The sequence below is a fragment of the Varanus komodoensis genome, unplaced genomic scaffold (assembly GCF_004798865.1).
Source record: "Varanus komodoensis strain SLA01 unplaced genomic scaffold, ASM479886v1 scaffold73, whole genome shotgun sequence".
In the NCBI taxonomy this organism is placed as follows: Eukaryota; Metazoa; Chordata; class Lepidosauria; order Squamata; family Varanidae; genus Varanus; species Varanus komodoensis.
Window position 1 is genome coordinate 674870 of NW_025336386.1, and position 22216 is coordinate 697085.

At 49.0% G+C, this 22216-nt stretch overlaps 2 protein-coding genes across 3 annotated transcripts in view; one reads left to right on the forward strand and one right to left on the reverse strand.

Moving 5' to 3' along the window:
* Positions 1–6: 6 nt before the first annotated feature.
* NDUFAB1 (NADH:ubiquinone oxidoreductase subunit AB1) lies at positions 7–2897 on the forward strand. The gene is made up of 4 exons (XM_044452627.1): positions 7–157; positions 949–1036; positions 1563–1672; positions 2723–2897. Exons 1-3 carry the CDS (start codon positions 32–34, stop codon positions 1652–1654), a joined length of 306 nt encoding a protein of 101 aa, XP_044308562.1. The 5' UTR covers positions 7–31; the 3' UTR covers positions 1655–1672; positions 2723–2897.
* Positions 2898–4943: 2046 nt separating this feature from the next.
* The window catches only part of TNRC6A (trinucleotide repeat containing adaptor 6A), a 41574-nt gene continuing 24301 nt past the window's right edge, over positions 4944–22216 (reverse strand). For both annotated transcript variants that reach the window (XM_044452523.1, XM_044452524.1), the window contains 12 exons: positions 21407–21520; positions 20624–20743; positions 20445–20519; positions 12218–12422; positions 10690–10824; positions 10173–10331; positions 9459–9599; positions 8779–8889; positions 8365–8583; positions 7727–7797; positions 7472–7611; positions 4944–6927 (listed from right to left, as the gene is read on the reverse strand). In XM_044452523.1, coding sequence (XP_044308458.1) covers positions 6549–6927; positions 7472–7611; positions 7727–7797; positions 8365–8583; positions 8779–8889; positions 9459–9599; positions 10173–10331; positions 10690–10824; positions 12218–12422; positions 20445–20519; positions 20624–20743; positions 21407–21520 — 1869 coding nt within the window. In that variant the 3' untranslated portion in view covers positions 4944–6548. The remainder of the gene's footprint in view (positions 6928–7471; positions 7612–7726; positions 7798–8364; positions 8584–8778; positions 8890–9458; positions 9600–10172; positions 10332–10689; positions 10825–12217; positions 12423–20444; positions 20520–20623; positions 20744–21406; positions 21521–22216) is intronic.

Genomic DNA, 22216 nt, shown 5'->3' on the forward strand with positions numbered 1-22216 from the left:
CAGTTTCAAAACGTAAAGGACCCGCTCTTTGATGCCATACCGTGGTGCTGCGCAGGTGTGTCGCCATTATGCTGACCTGCCCCCCCTGACCTTGGATGGCATCAAAGAGCGGGTCCTTTACGTTTTGAAACTGTACGATAAGATAGATCCGGAAAAGGTAACTTTGGGCTGGTGGTTTTGCTTTCTGGAGCCCCAGAAACAAGCTCAGCCTTTGAATGCAAGGTTCAGGTGCACCTTCTCTGGGTTGGTGGCCATCCCAACAGGCCATGCACAGTATGGCTGTACTGGCACTCTGGTGGATAAAGGCAGGAGAGTGGATTTGATCGTGTTGACATGCAGAGGCAAGACGGAAGCAGGGAATGAGCAGTGGGATGGTCATTGTCATTTTAAAAGAATGTAGTGACGTTTCCGTGTCAGAAAGGGAGGTTCAGGATCTCTTCTCAGTCATCCCAGAGTGTGGGGTGCCAAATAATGGGCTTAAGCTACAGGAAATTGGAATCCAGGTGGACATCAGGAAAAACTCCCTGACTGTTAGAGAGATGGAAATAATGACCTAGGGAGGCCAAGGGTTTTCCTACACTAGAGGCATTCAAGAGGGAATTGGACAGCCCTCTGCCAGAGATGCTTTAAATGGAGGCTTGCACTGGGCAGAGGTTGGACGCCATGATTTCGTAGTCCCCTTCCAACTGTACCATTCTGTGAATCTGTATTTTGATTGTGTACTTCTCAATAGAATAAATGTCAATATGATGGGGGTTAGAAGGACCAAATCACATCTCCAGCATGTGTGAAAGAGAACACCATGCAGGAAAACCTGTGTTGCTCTGAGGACGGTCACTCCTGCATTCATGCCCTGCTGGTTTCCGTCCTTTCAGGGCTGTTGCAATGATGATTAAACAAACCCAGTTTGTTATGCTGTGCCTCAGAATTTCCTCTGTTCTCTTCCAGCTCTCAGCAGATTCCCACTTCATGAAAGATCTGGGCCTGGACAGCTTGGACCAAGTGGAGATCATCATGGCGATGGAAGATGAATTTGGTAATCTCTTCATGTGCTGTTAGTTTGCAAGACGTGTCTGCAGCCGCAGTGTCTGTATGCATCAGTTTTTAATCTCAAGTGGATTTGAGATTACTGGGACTGTTCTGTTCTATAGCCTACCTTCCTGCTCTTGCCAAGAACCCAAGGCAGCTTCCATAATTTTGCTCCTCTCCATTTTCTCCAGCCCTGTGAGGTAGCTTGTTTTCTAGCTTCTCTAGCTAGCTACAGATCATGCCTTGGATGAGTCAGCTAGCCAAGGCACTCCGACAGACAGCATCTTAGCTAAGCCTCAGGAAAAGGCACAACCTGCTGCCAGAGCCGAATCTGGAACTTGTGGGTAAAGTGTGGGCTCTGCCCCATCACAGTCCTTACACTTGTATAAGGGAGATCATCTTTGCAGAACCCAGTTTACTGATCCTGAAAGAAGGGACCTCCTTGATTTTTTGGGAAGTGCGCTAAGTCTTCCAGTTGATATTGTGCTGAGACTTGTGTCAACTCTTGACTGAATGGTCCTAATCTTTTCCAGGATTTGAAATTCCTGATGTGGATGCAGAGAAGCTGATGTGTCCGCAAGAGATTGTCGATTATATTGCTGATAAGAAAGATGTGTATGAATAAGCGTTTCTTGCAAGCCGAGTAAGTATGCGTGCAACAGTCCTGCTGGCAAAGCGGAGTGGCTTGTGTTCCAAGAGCATCTGGTGCAGAGCCTGGCAGGGGAAGCAGAGGGTGGCTGGAGTCCTGGGCTCCTTGCATATCTCCCTCCTGTGAGGCGGCTGGGTTCTGATCCAGCAGAGATGGAAATCTGGCAGAGCGGCGCGGCCCCTGTGGAAGCTTCCTTGGTGTATGGGCGTGGCTCGTGTTTGAGCTGTGGAAGAAGGGGGGCATTTTGCCTCACCATCAAGTGCGGGGCAGCAAGTGAGACCTCCCTTTCCTTGTTCAGGGAGCGAGTGCTTCTGGCACGTGCAGCCAGGCCGGAAAAGCTCTGCGGGCCTGTGTGAAGGGACCGCTTTCTCTCACAGCCCTCGCTATGGAAGCCAGAGAGCCTTCAGGGTACTGGGCAATATAAGAGCAAAATAAGTAAGACTGGGTGTAGTCTGGCTGGTCAAGCTGGCCCAGTAACGAGCACGTTTTACCAGTACACAGTAATGCTAGGAGCTCTGCTGCGAAGTCATGGAGTGTCCTAGTAAAACCAGCGCTTTTCCTGAAAGGGGAGCTTTTACTGACAGGGTGAAATAGGGGGCAGATGGCTGGATGAAGTACCAGAAGGGAGTGAAGGGAGAAATGAGGTGGTGCTGCAATTTTGGGCTGAGGGGAAGCAGTGGGGGTCCCTTTGAAGCTAGGCAACTTAGGCATTGTTGCACTTGCCTGACTCTTACGATTTGTCTGTAACAGGCAAGAGGAAGAGGAAGCAGTCAGGAAAGGAATGCCATTTGGTGTTCAGGGGCTGCCCTGTGGCTTTTCCGGGCTGGGTTGTGGTGAGTGGGAAGCCGCATGCAAGCCGAGCTTTCCCGGCCTGGCGGAGCAGGGTAGCTGTCCCCTGCCCGGGGGCAGGCCAAAGCCCAGTAAACCCCTGCGCAGAGCAGCCCCCGGTGTGCATGTGCGCATTTTAAAGGCGAGCGTCATTTCTCCATGCGCTTCTGCAGTTTTCAACGTGCGCTTCTCCTTCCCATCCTCTCCCTTTCACAGGCACTTCTGTTCCTCCCCGAGGGCTCTGATGGTGGACGCAGCAAGGGGGACAGTGCCAGGCGAGTCCCTGTGCTGTAGCGAATCACTGTTGCTCTCAGATGAGCAGTTCTGTTGGCTGCTGTATGTAAAGCTGTATAAATATGTGTTGGCCTTCAAAATAAATCATTCATGCCGACTCCTCCGTGCTGCTCTGCAAACGTGTTCCAAGCAGTCGTGCATCAGCATCTCGGCTTCTTTGGGCTGCACTAGCTGGATGTGGTTTGCGCCTTGGCCGAGTGGTGGCTGGTCTTCTGGCCACCCCCTCGGAGGCAGTGTGGTCTCCCAGCCGGCAGCAGTGAGGGAGGGCCTCGTGCCTCATCCCACTGTGTGTAGTGGGGCCCACGGAAGATGCACAGGACTGCCCGATGGGGGGCAGCGTGGCCTGGGCCCTGCCCCGTCACCCGAGAACCTGAGCTGGCAAAGCACCCTTGGTGGCTCACGGCCTTTTCTCTGCACATTTTACTTGCCTCTCAAGGGTCATGTGGACAGTTTTAAATGTCCAGCACCATTTAGATCCGTATTTTTGTATCCCAGCTTGCCAAGGAAACACCCACGTTACCTTGCATGGGTCACCCATGGAAAAGGCAGGCGCCTACGGGCCTGAACAGAGGCTTGGTCAGCTCAGATCGAACCCCAACAAGCTCTGCATGCCAGACAGAACTCTTGCTGTGGGGGTTGGGGGTGAATTGAGGCAACCCTTTAGTTTCAGAGCAAGACAGAAAAAAGCACAAGGAACTTTTTTGGGGGGGGGGCAGTTCCAATACCGAGGCAGCCCTGATCTCCCATTCAAACCCCGGCATATTTCTTCCTAGCCCTGCCTGTGCCAGGGCCTGTTTCTCCTCCGCACTGTGGCGCTACAATGCTTCCGCCCCAGCTCCTTGACCCAGTGTGCGCCACTGTGAAATGTGGACGTTTGCCACAGCAGTGGCCTCCCAAGTTGGAGCCGGTGAGCTCACAGGGAGTCTTGAGTCACAGCACGCCCATTTCTTAGAAGGCAAATTGGTGAGGCGAAAAGAAGGCTGGCACAGGAACCTGAGTCCCGGACAGGTGAGGCCTGAGCTGCAATACCCAGGAGTGCTCTTTTGAGGCCATCAGCTGCAGCACCCATTTTACAGAAGGGAACTGACACTGCCTGCAGAAAGACGCCGGCAGAACAGCTCTACACCTGCAAAAAAGTCTTTTGGCAGGACAGAGGCCCCACCACCAAGAGGCATCCTAGGCCAAGCATTCAACACCTTCAGCACCTCAAGAGTGAAGGATACGCACTGCCATTCTCCCGCTGGCTTTTTGAGGGCCTGCCTGAGCGCACGTCAACATGAGAGTTGCTTGCAGGCACTATATTCCATCGGACGCCTCCGCAGCCTGGGTTCCCAGGGAGGCCAAGATGTTGCAGAAACCCAGCTTTTTCCAAAATACGCCCCCCCCCCATTATAATTACTGTTACTTGCTGGCTGGCTCTAGTATTTTGGTGTTTGCCCGTTGGTAGAGGGGGTGGGTGCCCTTTCACAGACTAGGTCCTCTCAGCTTCTTGAGCGCACAGCAGTGGCTGCACCTGACCCAGCACAAAACTCTGCCTGAGAGAGAACGGAGCTGGTCTGCTCTGAGCAGCTGGACAGGCGGCTTTCTGCTGCAGTGCTATCAAGCAGTCAGACTCAGCCGCCGCTTAAACCTCCGTGGACGCTGCTTGGAGGTGGAACTGCAAGCCCTTGGGCAAGCTAATCCAGTGGTGATGGCCGCTGCTGAACCCAAATGGTCATCAACCATCAGTTCACCTGCCTGGTGGGTCTCAAGAGGCCAATTTTGGTTCGGTGATGGACAGAGGAGCTTCAAAGCAACGGCAGGCAATTCTGAGAGGAGTGCAGGGCTGGCATCCCATGGTGAAAAGCCACACCCATCTGGGAAGTTGTGTGGTGCTTAGCTGCAGGACTGCCTCAAATAGGGCAGAAAAGTTGACCAGGAGGCGGCCACAGAAGCAGCAATTCTTTTCTTTAAATAGCTGCACTTGGAAGTATTAAAGGCCAGTGTTTAAAAAAGATTACCTCCTTTTCTGTAGATTTGCAAGCATGCTTCTGCAATCTGAACTGCCTGTAAAGGGAAAAGAGCTTGTCACCAGAGCTAAGAGAGTTCAAACAGATCCAACCATGCCCTGCAGCTAACTGAAAGATGGACACCAGAGCTGTGGTAAGCAGCCAAAATGTCATGATTTATTAGTATCTGGAGGAACTTCATAATTCGAGCACAATCCAAACTGTACATTTTACCATCACACTCTATTTGTAAACAGTTAAAAAGCCACTGACGACTTTTGCATCTTCAGACACAACAGTTAGAATCAAGGCAATGAAATGAGAGCATCTTTCGGCACAATTAAAAGGGTTTTTTTATCCTTGTTTAGTCTTTCATCCTCTAACTAAACAAGCATCAGGTAATAATACCATTTGTGGCAAAAAAGAGGAAGATGATTTAACACTTTCACAAGAAAAGTATTTGCAAGAACTTTAAACATTTAAAATTTATACAACAAAATTCTGTAAGTCCAAGTCCTTGGTTACAGTCTGCATAGTTACTTCAGCTTGAAGGTTAAACATGGAACACAGTCACAAGACCAGGAAGAGCAGAATGGGGGGAGGTGGGTGCGAGAGGGCAGATTTTGCAAAACAGGGAAGAAACTACCGATTGAGAGCCAAGCATGACCCTTCCCACCCCACATTATTAAAAAGACAGCATCAGAAAGCAAATGATGGCAACTCCAGCGTTTTGAAGCAATTTTTGGCAGAAGTTTTACAGAGCAAGTATTAATCAGTGCTAAAGGTATGTTCCTATAAGAAACTACAAGGAGTTTTACTGGGGATCTTGGTTTTCCTGAGAGCCATGCTCTTAGATTTAGGAGGTGGGAATAGAAAAACACAAATGGAACATGGCCAAACACTGCTCGTTTTTTCCCAGAGATAGAAAGCATCTTTATCATCCACATTTTTTGTTTCTAAAAAATATTTAAGTGATGGAAGAGTAAACATTGTTTCTCAAAACAAAGAAAGAAGGAAAAATTCTGTAAACAAGGCAGCGCCCCAACGCAGGAGGCTCTGAAAAGAACCAAACGAAAACAAAACCTATGGAAAGTGCAAGACCCGGCCCTGGCAGGCGGGCTGGGCTGCAAGTCACAGCTGTGCGTGCAGTTTCAAAAACCGCAGAGCGCCATTCTTTAGTTTAATTCCACATGAACAAACAGGTGCAACACTTTTTCATTCACAATCCTAAGTTAGTCGTCTCACTCGATTGTTTGGCGCCGCAGGGCTGCCACTTCACTGCTGGTGGCTGGCCAGGCAAGAGGACAGCAAGGCATAGGGGCACACCCTGGTCCGAAGCAAGGAACACGTGTCGGTCCTCTAGGAAAAGAGCTGCCACCGCCGCCACCTCGAATATTGCGGGAGGGGAGAAAGGGCAGAGTCTGTGCAAAGCTATACAAGCTCAAACTCCAACATCGGCATGTTGCAAAGAAAGAAAAAGTCACACGTAGGAGCAAGCCAATCCTGCGCAGGGCTGTCTGTTGGCTTGCCTATCTGCTGTATAACACTATCTGGAAGTGTACATCCATAACGTTTCACATTATAACATTGGCCTGCATGATTCAAGTATTCAAACTGGCATGTTTTGGGCTAGATCAAAGTGGAGACATGTGCACAACGTAACCTTTTCCACAGGTGAAGGCTGTGGGTGGGAGCAGTCCGGCCCGGCGCGCTTGCTTTGAGGTCGCACTTCATTCACCGGGGGGGGGGGGGCGCAGTGCTCACAGGGACTCCCCACCCGGCCCCAGGTGGTCTACGGAGAGGAATGCGTGGAGGGGGGACGGGCTGCTTGGGCCCCCGGCCTCGCTGCTCCCCAGGGAGCCCCACAGGCTTGTGGAATAGCTTGGGCTGCCCCAGAGGGATGCGTCGTGGAGGTCCCCGCCACTCGTCCCCGCCAGCCCAGCCCCGTTCCAGTGAGTGTTCAGGTCGCTGCGATGGGAGAACGCGCGGGAGCCATCCAGGGATCCTGGGCGGTTCTGGCCAGCGCCCAGGGACTGCCAGGCCGGGGAAGGGGTCAGAGACGGGCCTTGTGCAAAAAAGCGGCTGATCTCCTCTTCGCTGGCAAACTCTGCAAGAATTGTAGTGTTCCCTAGGACGCACCTGTCCGGAGACAGACAGACAGACAGACAGACAGACGTGCCGCAGAAGGGTGAGAAGGAGCCCGCCAAAGCACACAGTCACATCCCGAACCCCCCAACCCTGCACCACCCTCGCTCAAGGCACTGAGAGAGGCCACTGGGCCCCTGCTCTCTTCCGGCCCTGGTCCACCAGAAACCGCAACTCCTGGGCTGCCCTGGCCCGGCTGCACATGAACATGCTAAGCGGCTGCCCCCTCCAAGGCCGCGCTGCTGTGGCCACATTCCAGAAAGGAATCCGGGGGAAGGAGGGACAGAAGGCACCAGCCATTCGCATCCCGGACCGGAAGCACATTGCCACATTTCTGCCGCCCACAGTCCAGTTTTACCACAGCTTCTCTCTGCAAGGAAGCCATCGGCTAAGGAACGTGCAGGCCGCACCTGCAGGGGCAAAGCGTACCCCAGGCGTCCAAAGGAGCTCTCGGCACTCCAGACCCCTCCGCCCGGGCACAGGGCCCACATTTGCTGCTCCGAGCTCAAGGACGCGCCGACTTCGCGGTCATACATACATGTGGAGAGACTTCTGTGCCTTCATCACCTCCTCCTTCGAACCGTACTGGACCAGAGCATTGCCGCAGGGGAGATTCAGGTGGAATGTCTTCAGCGGTCCGTGCTGCATGCAGAGGGTCCGCAGGGTGGAGCCGTCGATCTGCAACCCAACACGGGAACCTGAGCTGGGCGTGTGTGGGACGCGAGGCCCGCGGCCCCATGGGAGCGGCAGCCTCGCTCCCCAGGCACACCTCCCCGCCTGCCACTCAACCCACCTGAGGCGTGAGGTTCTTCAGGACAAGACAGTTGGTTATTCTCCCTGAGCTGCTCTCGCCCCAGCTGGCCCCTACGGGATACAGGACAGAAGATGGAAGGCCCAGGTCCGTGGCTGCCAGAGGGCGCGTCTACACAGCGCGGCCGGGGGCTTGAAGGCCCCCTTGCCACCCACGCCAGGTTGGGTGAGGGTGAGGGTCTCTGTGGAGGACATGGCCTGCTTAGCGCTGGGGCATCTGGGAGGGGAAGCTGCCTGTTCCAAAACAAAGCGCCTCAATCGCCCGCTCTTCCCAGGACGCCTCGCACACCGCTTCCAGTCCATGGGGAGTCCCCACTGGGGCAGAAGGCCTCCGGGGCACGTGCTGGGCTTGGGAGCCCCCGGCAGTGTTCGCCCGCATGCCCTGTCACCAGGCCTCGCGCACACGCGTGCTCCAGGGCACAAGCGCCCGGTCAGCCCCATGCGCCTCCAGCCACCCAGGCGCTTTGCGTGGCTGTTGCACCCCCAAGCTGGCCCCACAGCACCGTGGCGGCATCTGCCACAAGGGCAATGGGCTGGTGCTGGGGAGAAGCTGCTCGGTTGCCTTTCCAGAGTGCCTCCCGCAAGCTCCGGGTGGCGCCACGAGGCAGGGAGGGCCCTTACCAGGGGTGTAGCCAGCGTCCGAATTGCTCCAGCCTCCCCCGAGCCGCACGCAGTTATCCCACGCAGACAGCGACAGCTTCTGGCCAGTCAGCCCTGGCGGCGGGCGCGACGGGGCAGCCATGCTCTTGGGGGGCAAAGGAACCTTCCACAGCTCATGAGCCAAAGAGGAGTTGTTGATGGAAGCAGGAGACCACGTTGATTTGGAGTCACTGTTTCTGGCTGGGAGACGGGAAAGCTGGACATGAAGCAGGGGCGGGGCGGGGGGGGGGGGACCCACGCTGGCTGCCAGACCGCCTGCTCCGCCCCGACCGATCTGGCCCCCAGAGCGACTGCCGCCCGGCCCCTTCCAGCCAGCACCGCCCGCGCCCCGCAAGGCCAGGATGAGCCACCTGCCCTCCGTGACGCTGGCCTCACCTGAAGAAGTGCTTTGTGCTGTACTGGTGAGGGAAACATTGTAGTTGGAGGCACGAATGGATGACCAGGCACTAGTTGAAGGCAGCGTGGTGTTCAGAGATGAGGATGACCCTGCGGGGAACGGGCCACTGCTTGTGCGCACAGGGACCAGGGCTCCCCTCCCGGCGAGAGGATGCCTGCCCGTGCCGCAGGCTTCCCTGCAGGCTGCTGCCAAGGCGGGACCTCGCCCGGGACGGGCCCCTGCTGCGCGTGGAGACCCGCAAGGAGTCCCCTGCCCGGCACGCCAGGCCTGCGGCCGGTTCCTCGCAGGGAGGCCCTACTGCCTCCCGCGCTGCCCGGCCGTGGGCCTTAGCGGCACCACCAGGCCACTCAGGCAGCGGAGTGGACCTGGAGCAAGGAGACCACCACCCACGCGATGGCGGCAGGGCGGGCGTCCAAGCCCAGCGCTGGGGAGACCTCCCGTGAGTTGTGGGGGGGCTCCCCTGGCCCAGGCCAGGCCCACCTGCGTCCCCCTCAGCATCTCCTTGCCGCACATTGGAAGGCCTTTTCTGGGGTGCCACAGCCGCGGGGCCCGTCGCCCCCCCCCCCGCCCCCCCCCCCCAGGGAAGAGCCAAGCTCTGCTCTGGAGCAGGCGAGCGTGGCTTCCTGGGGTTCCGTGTGCCACAGCCCCCCAGACGTACCGCTGTTCCTGTCCCTGAGACGGTCAGCCTCCCGCACAGTGTTAATGGACAGATTGTTGGTGACGCTGCCGGGAGTGATGTAAGGGTCAGTTTCGGGGTCAATGTTTGGATAACCTTTCCACGGCTCACCAGGGCGAAATTCTAGGACAGAAATTTTTGTTTCCAGGAGGTTAGGCTCATTTCTTGGAGAAGCACCCAGCCAACTCTGCCTCCAAGTGACCGCTGAGGGTTTCTCATACTCTCATTGTGGCCACATGCGAATATGGGAGCAGTACTCAAAAGGCCTGTAAGTTGGAAGTTACGGATCATCGGAGTCAATGCAAGAGCAGCAGAAAGAGAGGAACAGACACATGTCCGCTCTTATTTCTGGTGCTACCAAATTGCAGAAAGCCTGGAAACAGATTGCTTGTTCAGAGCTAGCGAACCCTCTCCGTGACAGTGCTGCATCCTGCGAGATTGCAGAGGAAGGAAGGCAGGCAGGTGGAGAAGCCACCTTCAGAGTAGACCGACTCTGCCCATTCTCGGAAAAGGCCTAGCCCTTCCCAGGAGCTTCCTGAGGGCTGGGAAAGGCCAGTCTGCTTAGAAAGGGAATGCCAAGGGACAAGCCGCCTACGTCTGACCGACCATGCTCTGCTGGCAGGCCTCCCTGGGGCCGTGTGTGCTGGAGGGAGCGCGAGGCCATCCCACAGCGGAGCACATCCTCGCAGGACTCACCAGGCGGCCAGTTGACACTGCTAGGGCCGTTCGGCGATTTGGCACGTGGCCAGCCATCCCCAATTGATCCTGGAGGACTGGCTGATGCGTGACTGCTGTTCACGAAGTCGTAGGGGACAAAGGAAGCTTCCTCCAGCCTAAAGCCGCTTGGAATAGCACCTGGAAGGGGGAGAGTGGGAGGAGAGCACGTGAGCTGTGCCTTCCAGGTTCACTCCTCCCTCCGCACCCACCGCATTGCGCCGCGCGGCACCTTTCCAGGTCAAGCAAGACTTGGGCTCCAGCCTCGGCACCATGAGGGGCTCACATGCCTCAGGGCGCTCGAGCACTCGGGTTCAGCTGCTCTCGCCTTGCTCGAACCTGACTGAGGCTGACGACCACTACACTAGGGTAATTTTGCAGAATGTGGTTACCGGCTTTCCACAGGAAGCTGCCTAAAACCATTCTAGCTTTTCTGACTGAGACAGCATGCTTGGAAACAGGATCACTTGCATGGAACGGGCCTGGCGGGTCGACCTACCATTTTTGCTGGCATTTTGATCCAGTGATGTGTTAGCAGAAATGCTGTCCACAGTCGTCCACTTTCTCAGCCGGGACTGGGGCTCCTTAATACTGTGGCCCACGTCCATATTTACATTCAAGTTTGAGTTCAATCCTGCAGCAAACACACTGGGTTACACGAACAGCCAAAGCCACTGTGGCCTGCTTGTCCAGGGCCGACCACCCTGAGGCCCCTATCCCAGGCCTTGCAAGGATGCAGCCACTCCCTGGGGTCCAGTGATGCGCGGAGAGTGAATGCCCAAGTCTCCTGCAGTACCAAGCCAAGGCAAGCCAGCGCAAAGCGTCCTTGGCAAAACCTGGCAGAGGGGCCTGCATTTCACCCTGAAATGGCTGGTCCCACATTTCTGGCCTGCTGGGTGAAGGGCCGGCAGCATGCCCACCCAGGCCTCAATTCTGTGGTCAACTGCCCGGGGCAGGCAGCTTGCAGCTGCAGTGAACACTCTCTCTGAAGGGGGTTGAGTGCCACTGCAGGGCGGGGAGAGATGGGAGAAGCAGAGCGAGGAGGAAAGCAGCTAGAAGTGGGGCAGGTACACTCCCATGGTTTTTTCCCCTTTCGAGGAAGGAAAAAAATTAGCCTGGGAGGCAAAATCAGGGTTCCTAAAGTTGGGAAGGCTAGATAAGGATGGTAAAAAAGGAGAAAAATAGTGACACAAGGGTGGAGAAAGTACTTCCCGATTCATCCATGATGGTGGTCGAAGAACCAAGGACTGGCGAGGAGCCCCTGGGGGGCAGGGGAGGGGCTGCTGCCATGCAAATCGCAGCTGTGGAATCTCCCCGCAACAGGCTCTGCATGTGCAGAGCCTGTAAGTGTGAAGTGGAGCCCTCAGGCTCAATTCCAAACAAACCCCCTCCTGTCCCAGGACAAGGTGCAGGCTAAAGGCCACCGGAGACCCCTCAGCGCGCCATGCAGCTCCGGCGGCCAACCACGTGCCTCTTCCCATGCTTCCCCCAGCAGCTGCCGCCGCTGGCAAGCAGACGGGCAGGCAGCCTGCTTCCAAGGTGTGGCTGCTGCAGTTTTTTCTGGTGGGAAGTCGCACACAGCTGAAGCTGAGCAGGCCTCCTGGAACCGGGCTCAACGCAGACTGAAAACCCAGCTCTTTCACACAACCAGCAGACACCAAACTTATCAGGCCTTGCTCATTCTGGCCCTGGTGAATCCTCATACCACTACTACACCATGACTAAGAGGCAAACAAAGAAAAGAGAACAACTAACTGAATGGAAGTCAGCAAGATTGCAAATGGTTACAGTGGGAGGAAAAAACCTCACTTCCTTCAAGGAGCCTAATCAAGGAACTCTGCGGGATCTTCCTGTGACTCCGGCATACCTCGCCTTGGCCGCTTAAGAGCCATCTCTACAAGCGGACTTCCCCGGGGTCCCAAGCGAGGCCGAAGGCTTAACTGGCCACGGGTGCCTGCTGCTGCGTGGAGAGGCCGAGGGCTGCTCTCAAGACAAGTGCAGCTGCTGGGGCAGAGGAGGGCGCCCACCTGTGGGAAAGCTGCTGAATGCGCCCATGTGTGGAGGCGCCTTCTGCAGCTCTGGGGTGGCGGGGGACACGACGCTCTCCAGGAAGGACTTCACGGGGTTCTGATGGAGCTGCTGCGACGGGGGCAGGTGCTGCTGCTGCTGCTGCTTCAGGAGCAGGTGCGGGTCCAGCTGCATTGCTTGCTGCTGCAGGCTGAGGGAGCGGCTCTACAAACAGAGAGACCTGGGTGAGAAGGGATGCTGGGGGGTGGGTGGCTGAAACTGGGGTGGTGGTGGAAGCTCTGCAGACACCCTGGCCCAAGCAGCTTCCAGCAAAGCTCAGCGGACCTTCAGTCAGAAGGCCGTACTATCATTTTTACCAGACAGAAGCAGCCAGCAAGACAATCCAGAAAAAATATGATCAGCGTGACCTAAGACTGTACATGATTAACATCAGCATATGGCATGTTTTTACAAATCACTTTGGGCTGGGGGGGTGGGGGTGGAGCTAGCTCGGATGGACTCCGGACACTGAATTCTTACTCCTCCTGATCACTGGGAAAAATATGATTAAAATATACTCAAATTAAGGTCAAGAAATACTGAAAAAATGCATGCAATGTAAATTAATTCTTTTGTCTCTCTCCTGGGAAGATTTGAAACACAGACATGGACTAAGAGATGTTTTTGTAATTTGAAACTGCTGGGCGTGGTCCAGAGTAAGCTGCATCTCTGCTGTTGAGGACTGAGAAACAGTGTTTATGTTATAGACCCCTTTGCCACTTGTTATAAAAAGCTGAAAAGCAGCTTGAGGAGTGGTGGGGGGGAGAAGGTGGAAGTTGTTTTTCTTGAATGATTGTTTTTCTTGATAAGAAGAGACTTTCCTCCCTCCCCCCGCGCAGCTGGAAGGCCAAGAAAGTGCCGAAAGGGAAAACATTTGGACAGAGCTGTATATAAGAGTTAACCGACGTCCCGGGATTAGCTTCTCTGTGCTATTTTGTTCCTACTACGGAGATAAGAAATAGGAAATAACAAGAAAATAAATAAATAAGAAGAGGAAGTGATGTACGGTCTGAGAAAGAGAAAGACTGTCTTTTGCTAACTGTTGCAAATAGTAACACTTGAGCTCCCTCTGCTGGCTAGATGTTAAATTGAAGCTGTTGATCTGTAGACAGTGGTACCTTGGCTCACTGTCTTAATCTGTTCCAGGACTCTCGTCAAGACCCAAACTGGTCGTGAGCCAAGTCAAATTTCTCCATAAGGGTCAATGGAAATAAGATTAATCTGTTCTGTAACTAATTCTTTAACTCACAAAAATTTGAAGCAAAGTGACAAAGAACAACGAAGATTGCGGCCATCTCCCCTCCCCACGATCATGTGGGGGGTGGGGGGAGACTGGTGCGATCGTGGGCGTGCTGGGGAGGAGACAGGTGCAATCGCAGGCGCGCTGGTGGGGGGAGACGGGCACGACTGCAGCCATCTCCCCCATCAGCACAACCATGATCATGTCCATGCAGGGAAGGCAGGCGTGCTCACCATCGTCACCCAATGCAGAGTTCGCGACCTGCAGCAAAATTTTTAGGAAATTTCTATTCGCGACCCGATCTGGTCGTGAACTGAGGCGTTCGTGAGCCGAGGTACTACTGTACTGTTTGAAAGTTTAACTGCAATTGTGAACTGCAAATAAGATCACTAAATTCAAGAGCTCTCTCCTTAGTTGGAAATAACAACTGTAGACTGTATGTCTAAACGCTGTAACAGTGAGACAAGAACCTAAAGGCGTTTGGCAAAGACCTAAACTGAAACAAGATCCTTCTCATAAACCTCACTCATTGGATTTGCAGTTGAAAAGAGTAGAGAAAAGTTGTGAAATGAATGGGAAAAAGAGTGCATCACCAGAAAAATCAATGACGTCAACACAGCCGAACAACTCTGATATACTTCTACAGGAATTAAGAGAAATGAAGGCACAAATGAATACAGGTTTAAAAGATATGAAAGATGAGATGAAGAATGATCTGAAGAAATTAGGTATTAAAACAGATAACATGGATGGAAGAATAAAAGATTTATCTAAACAAATTCAAGAGAATCTCCAAACAATTACAGAAGTGAAAGCTCAGATGAGAGAACAAGACAAAGAGTTAAGTAAGACAGATGATCAAAATAGACCAGTCTCTAAAAGCATCAGTGATATTTGGGATAGACAACAAAGAACGAATTTACACCTTAAGAGATATCCAGAAGATGGGAAAGAGAATGAATTGATTCAATTAATATTGGACTGGGCTAAATCTATTCTTCCAGATGTTTCTTTTATGATATTGATGGAATACACAGAGTTGGCCCAAGAAGAGCTGGAAGAAAAACACCGAGAGACATCGTGGTCCAATTCTGGTCATATGCAAAAAAAGAACAACTAATGAGGAAATTACAGAATATGACATCAATTATTCTGGTAGGTCATCAGATTCTTCCTGATTTATTTAATGAGACTTTGCAATGGAGGAGATATATGTTCCAAGTTTGCCAAATATTAAAGAAGAATTCTATAAAATACAGTTGGCGGTTTCCGATTTTTTTGAGGTTTTCATACAATGGAAAATATTATAGAGTTGATACAAACAAGGAAGCATTGGAATTATTAAAGGCACTTGGAATTATCCTTGACGATGAATACACAGCACAAATGGAAAATTAATGGATATGTCTACATTCTCAAGAAGGAAGACAGAGAAGGAGAGAAAAGACTGGGAGGAGATGAAGCTGGGTATAGCAGCAGGAGGTTTACTTTCTCTGTAGAGACAGAAAGGAGATTCAGAAGAAGGAAGTATGAAATATGAAAAGATAAGAAGATCTATATGTAATAGATATAGAATATATTGTATTTGGTAGTGTTGTAGTTATTACTGAAATTGTTTCAAATAATAAATATGAGAGAAATTTGAGTATAGAATAAAGGGTATAGATGGTCGGGGAGGGTGAAGTGGGTGTCTGTGGTCTATACAGGGGAGCCTCCCCTCCCCTTGGAAGCCTGAAGCAGCGGGGAGGAGAATATCTCCAGAAGATGGGTAAGGGGGTTTCTATACATAAATGTAGTGGGGAATATGGTGGGGGTAGGGGTAAGTCTAATTGGTTTTTTGTTAAGTTTTTGTTCGAGTGTTTGTTTAATCACATATGAAGACCAAAAAGAACATCTGATGCATTGAAAGAATGGGAAAAACACTGAAGATAGTGTCTTGGAATTTAAACAGCTTGGGAGAAAGACATAAATGAGCTGAAATGAATTGAAAAATCTATTTATAAGGAAAAAGCAGATGTTATATTTTTACAAGAAACACATCAAAAGAAAGATGGAGCAAATGAATTAAAATTATACTGGGCAGATGTATACAAAAAATCATACGGTACATCAAAAGCAAGATGAGTTGCAATTCTTGTTGCCAAAAGATGTGGATTTAAAACAAAAGCTATAAAAAGAGATCATTTGGGGAGATTTCTTATAATACAAAGTCTGATTTATGGACAAGAGGTGACTTTAGCTAATATATACACACCTAATATAAATCAAAGAGGGTTTTATGATAACGTGTATAAAGAAATAAAAGAAATAAAAAGAGTATATGTGATAATGTGATAATACTAAAAAGCAGAGACATCACCTTGCCAACAAAAGTGCATATAGTCAAGGCTATGGTTTTCCCAGTTGCAATGTATGGCTGTGAAAGCTGGACCATAAGGAAGGCTGAGCGCCAAAGGATTGAGGCCTTTGAATTGTGGTGCTGGAGGAGACTCCTGCGAGTCCCTTGGACCGCAAGGCGATCAAAATGGTCAGTCCTAGAGGAGATCAACCCTGACTGCTCTTTAGAAGGCCAGACACTGAAGGTGAAACTCAAATACTTTGGCCACCTAATGAGAAGGAGGGACTCCCTGGAGAAGAGCCTGATGCTGGGAACATTGGAAGGCAAAAGGAGAAGGGGACGGCAGAGGATGAGGTGGCTGGATGGAGTCACGGAAGCAGTTGGTGTGAGCTTAAGTGGACTCTGGGGGATGGTGGAGCACAGGAAGGCCTAGAGGAATGTTGTCCATGGGGTCGCGATGGGTCGGACACAACTTTGCGACTAACAACAACAACATGTGATAATGGCGGGTGATATGGTTATGGATAAAAGGTAAATCTAACCCATCAAAGTTAGATATAAAATATAATAATACAGATTTAAGTAGATTTATTAATAAAAACAGATTTAAAGATGTTTGGAGAGAGTTAAATGGGAACAAGAAAAGTTATACTTTTTATTCAAATAGATACAATTTTTTTCAAGAAAAGTTTATATATTTGTAACACCAGAAATATTGTCTAAAATAGTTAATGCGGATATAAAAGTAATTAAAATATCAGACCATGCAATGATAACAATGGAAGTGAAAATGTGACTATTGATAGGCAAATAGATGGAGGATAGAACTAAGGATTTTTGAAATTGAGAAGATTTTAGAAAAATGGAAAAAGAATTAAAAGAAATAGGGGAAATAAATGAAAAAGGAGGTAGTAATACAAATGTAATATGGGATACAATGAAAGCAGTGGTAAGAGGACTAGGAATAAAATATTTATATAATCTAAAAAAACAAAAAGAGCAATATATATCAAGATTAGAATTAAAGAATTAGAGAAAAAGTAGAGAAAACAAAATTATGCTAGAATTAACAGCTAAAAGTAAAGAAAAACAAAATATTGAAATAGAACAAGTTCAAAGAAATCTAATTTACCTAAAAAGAGAATTTTATGAAAATAGTAATAAAAATGCCAAAATGCTGGCCAGAGCCACACAAGTCAAAAAGCAAAAAGTTTAATTATTATTATTATTATTATTATTATTATTATTATTACATTTCTATTGGAGTAATAAAGAATGAAAGAGGGGAAAGAGGGGAAACAATTGGAGTAATAAAGAATGAAAGAGGGGAAAGATGTAACAAGATGAAAGAAAAACTCTTAATTTTTCAAAGGTTTTTTGAAAAGTTATATAAGGGAAATGAATTAGATTTGAAAGAAAGTCACATATAGAAAAGAATTTAAAGTGTAAAATTTGAGAAGAGGATAAAGAAACCATGGAAACTTGAATAGAATAAGTGATATTGGAAGTTATTAATAAATTCAGGATCTGATGGATATTATAACATTTTAAAAAAAACTGTTAGTTCCTAAGGTAAACATGATGTTTAATAAAATAATGGAAGGGGACAGAATTCCAAATTCTTGGAAACAATCCACGATGGTATTGATAGCAAAACTTAATAAAGATCTTACAAACCCTGGATCTTATAGACCAATATCCCTTATTAATCAAGATACTAAGATTTTTACATTGATATTGCTGAACAGATTGAATAGATTTATAGATAAATATATAAAGAATGATCAATGTGGGTTTATAAAAGGTTGACAATTGTCAGTTGCTGAAGGAGAATATTAAATATTAACTATTATATAAAGAAGCAAAGTTTAAAGGCAAGTATATTAGCATTAGATATATTGAAAGCATTTGATTGTGTGGAATGGCCAACAATGAAAATTCTAATAGAAAAGATGGGATTTGGAAAAAAATTAAGAAAGTAATAAATCAATTATATTCAGAAAATACGGCAAAAATAATTGTAAATGATGGTATTACAGAAACAATAACCTTAAGCTGAGAAACAAGATAGGGATGCCCTTCACCCCCAATATTATTCGCTTTAATGTTGAAAGTACTGGCAAATGCAATTAGAAATGATATACAGACAGAAAGAATTGGAGTATGACAGAAAATTAAAATTAATTTATTTGCAGATGATATACTGTTAACATTTCAAGATCCAATATATTCTATAGAGAGAATATATTCACATTTAAAGGAATTTAGGAAGTATAGTGGGTTACAAGTAAATTGGGAAAATCAGAAATGATGTTATATAATCACAATAGTGAAGAATTGGATGTATTAAAAGAAAAATATAAATTAAAAATAGTAGACAGTATAAGATATTTTGGAATTGATATTCCAAAAAATAGTCAAGAATTAAAAATGAAAAAATATGAGAAGTTAAAGAAGGAAGATATGAAAAGGTAAAATTATCATGGTTTGGAAGAATAGCAGTAATAAAAATGAAAATTTTGCGAAAGATTAATTCTTTGTTCTGGATGATTCCAATTAAGTTTTATGATCAGGAATTAAAGGAAATACAGAAGTCATTGGAGGTATATTGTAATGGAGGGAAGAGAGCAAGAATACTATGGTATGAATCACAAAAAAAGGGGGGTAGGTATTCCAGATGTTAAAAAGTATTGGGTTGCTAATCAATTAAAGAGAGTTCCAGACATTATAGCCCAAAGCAAAGAACTAATAGGGAGTGATATTGAATTAAAAGAATTAAGGGAAATAGGTGATCACTTAGAGACATATTAGTTTGAAAAGGATATAAAAAAGATTAAGAGAATTCAAAATCTCTTTCTAAAAAATATGATGGAAGTATGGGAAAAATGGAGACAGCAATTAACGCCAGGAATTTCTTCGTTAACACCAGTGGTCGAAATGGAGAAATTCCCAAAAATAGAATCAAAGGATTTGATTAATAAACTAAAAAATAATCAAATATATAAATGAGGAGATCGGAAAAATAAGATAAAAATATAATACAATTAAGGAGTGTATTGGCAGAAGCTAGATTAAATTGGTTAAATTTAATACAATTAGAAAAATGGATAAAGATGGAGGGGAAATTTAAGGAGGAAGAATCACAATTAACAAAATGTGAAGGGATTGTAAAAGAATGTGAGATTAAGGAAGAATATACAGGTAAAGGAAGAATTGCCAAAATTTATAAAATACTGATAGAATTAGGGGAACAGACAGAAAGTTTGAAATCAATTTGGGAAATGGATATTAAATAAAAGATGAGGATTGGAAGAATATTTGGAATAAAAGAGTACACAAGAATAGGTTGGTTAGAATTAAAGAACATCGATATAAAGTGATATGGAGATGGTATTTAACATCAGATAAGTTAAACCAAATTGATGATAAATATTCTAATATTTGTTGGAGATGTGGAAAAGAGATTGGAACTTATAAACATATGTGGTGGGATTGTGATGATATACAAAAGATATGGGTTATGGTGTTTAATGAAATGAGAGAAATTCTAGATATAAATCTAAAAATGTCACCAAGAATTGTGTTATTCCTGCTGATCGAAAAAAAGATATAAATGAAGTTAAGAAAGAACTGATCCTAAATCTGATAATGGCAGCTAGTTTAGTAATGGTTAAATATTGGAAACAAAATTGGGTTATACAAAGGAATGAATGGTATAATGAAATATGGAATATGATTGTTAATGATAAACTGACAACAGAATAAAAATTTAAAAAGGGGTAATAAAAGTAAATGAATATAATGAAATATGGGAAGAGTCTATAAAAGCAGTACTGACAGAAGGGATAGATTGCAAGCCTAATTGAGAACATGCATTTTTGGAGGAGATATGGTTATAAAGTATATTATATATTGTTAATTGTTATATTATATGGAGTAAAATGGAGATATAAACTGGTCTCCTGGGGAGCGGGCACACAATTTTTTTTTGTTGTGTTTTTTTTAGTTATCAGTTGGGTTGCAGATGTTAATATTATTGATATATTTTGGTATGTAATGTATCCCAACTGTCTGCATTTATGCTCTGTTCTGTCCAAAATAAAAAAATCACTTTGGGCTGCAAAAAGAGAAACTTTACAGGTAGCATTTAAAAGAAATTCCATTTCTTGAGTAGCCTGGACTTTAAAAAAACTTCATCCAGCACAGGAGCGAGGAGACAACTGCCCTCGGATGCCCATGGGAAGGACCACGCAGGAAGGGGGGGAAAGCAGCAGCAGCCCAGAGGGCTCTTTCCACACCAGCCCCTGCGCACAGAAACGCTCGCTGACGTTTATACACAGGGCAGACCCTTCCGCCTCTGTTCAAGAATCCTGCCCTGAGCGGGGGGCTGGCCCTCTGGCCGCTTCCAACACTGCGAGGCCAGGATTCCCGGATTCCGCAGAGGCATTTCTATTCCACAGCAAGCCGCCCCGCTGAGAGGGCTGCGGCAGAGGAGTCCAGAAGGGGTTTGTGGGCCTGCAGAGACAGGCATAATACAAAGCGCCCTCCCGCAGATAAGCAGAGGAAGTATGCCACTTGCACTGAGGGGGGGAAACAGGCCCGGCCATACCTGCTGCTCCAGCTGACGGCAACCGGCAGGCACGCTCCTCTGGTTCTGTATCTTCCTCTGCTGGGCCAGCAACCGCTGTGGCAGGACAGGACAGGGGTCAGCAGGAGTTGGGGTGGAGGGCATCCTTTTGGCTCAGAAAAAGGACACGGGAGGCGTGGAAACAAGGCTGCCCCACTTACCTGCAAGTGGGAGATCTGAGACAGCTGGGAGAGTTGGTTCAGCATGGCTACGTGTTGCGGGCCAAAGAGTGGATTCAGCCCCCCGCTGTTGGGCGTGTATTTCAGCAGCGAGACAGGGACCTGCAGGGCAGGAAGAGCGTAAGCCCTGGATGTGAGCTGGCCAGGCAGTCACCAGCAAGACGGAGTCCCCACGAGGAAAGGGCAGCCCAGGGAGCTCTCGCAAGCCCTGCCACAGAACGAGGAACTGGCGAGTGAGGTGGTGACGGGCAGGGAGACTTTGCTCTGCTTTGCTCCAGCCGGGGAGGATGCCACTGGTTCCAAGGTACCCCACCAATCCTTTGCAACATCATCCTTTGCACAGGGCATTCGGTTGTGAGAACAGCACGACTTAAGACTGTGACCATGTCTAACGTGGGAAACCGCTGCACCCAGCTGAGTCTGGGCTGGGCATGTGTACACAGAGGCATCAAATGCCCTGTACAGGACGCCCGTCGAGCAGAGGCCTGGCCTTGCGGAACGTGAGCGGGAGGGAACTCTGGCACCTTCCGACCCATTTCCAAGAGAAGGAACTGCATCTCGCTGTGTGGAGGTGGGGGAGGGGGTCACTGTTCTGAGAGGCACCACAAGCTCCTTAACTTGTGCACACTGTTCGTTAAATAGGGAGCATCCGTTCGTGCCACCCCATCGCTTTTGAAGCAGGAATGCCTCGACAAAAAAGCCAAACCAGGCCAAAACAGCAGCGACAACGCACGCACCGATCACCACCCACCACTGCAGCCTCACCTGAGGGGAGATTAACGGGGGAGGCACTTGTGCACGGGGGTTGGACTGTGCTGGAGACTGCGGCATATTTCGGGGCTGTGCGGTTAGATTTCCAAACATCGTGGGGTTGCCATTCTGCAAAGAGAAAGGCAGAGGTGAGAACTGGCTGCGCCCTCCAGCACCGCTCCTGCGGCCCCCCAAGCCGTGGCACCGCAGCGCCCGTTGAGACAGCCAGAGAAGCGTGGCTTCCTGGCCCAGCCTTCCCGTGTTGTGTTCAGCCCATGCAGCACTTTTAAATTAGATTTCTGAATACCGTGTAGATCAGGGGTCCTCAAACTTTTCCACCAGGGGGCCAGCTGGAAGCTGCCGGTGCCGGGCGCGGACCAGAGAGGGGGTGCCGGGGGTGCGTGTGGGCCGTGCGGGTGCACTGAGGCGAGGCAAGGTGAGGCGAGGCATGAGAGGGCGTGTGCTGCGAGGGGAGGGGAGGGGCGGGCGCACAGGGCAGCGGCTGGCTCGCTTGGTGATCGTTTTCTCCGAGAGAGCAAACCGCTGTCTCCCCGCGTGTGGGGTGAGGTGGGTGGCGGCAAGTTCAAGTGGGCATGGTGGGCCAGATCCAGCCCGCCATAGAGGTTTTGGACTTGCTGCACAGCTTGCTTGTGCGAAGATCACTTTGGACTCGCTCGGAGAAAACGACCACCAAGTGAGCAAGTCAGCGCCTTGCTTTGCACGCACCCAGCAGCACCTTGCTCGCAAGAAGACCGTTTTGGACTTGCTCAGAGGAAACGATCCGCGCGCGCACACACCCCTGCCTTGCCACGCCACCCCCTGCCC

What these genes read in the sequence shown, in the direction of transcription:
- NDUFAB1 (XM_044452627.1), top strand. Translation starts at nt 32, where the DNA reads ATGCCATACCGTGGTGCTGCGCAGGTGTGTCGCCATTATGCTGACCTG. An exon ending in ATAAGATAGATCCGGAAAAG is followed by an intron (nt 158 to 948) that starts GTAACTTTGGGC and finishes GTTCTCTTCCAG; the next exon opens with CTCTCAGCAGATTCCCACTT. An exon ending in GGCGATGGAAGATGAATTTG is followed by an intron (nt 1,037 to 1,562) that starts GTAATCTCTTCA and finishes AATCTTTTCCAG; the next exon opens with GATTTGAAATTCCTGATGTG.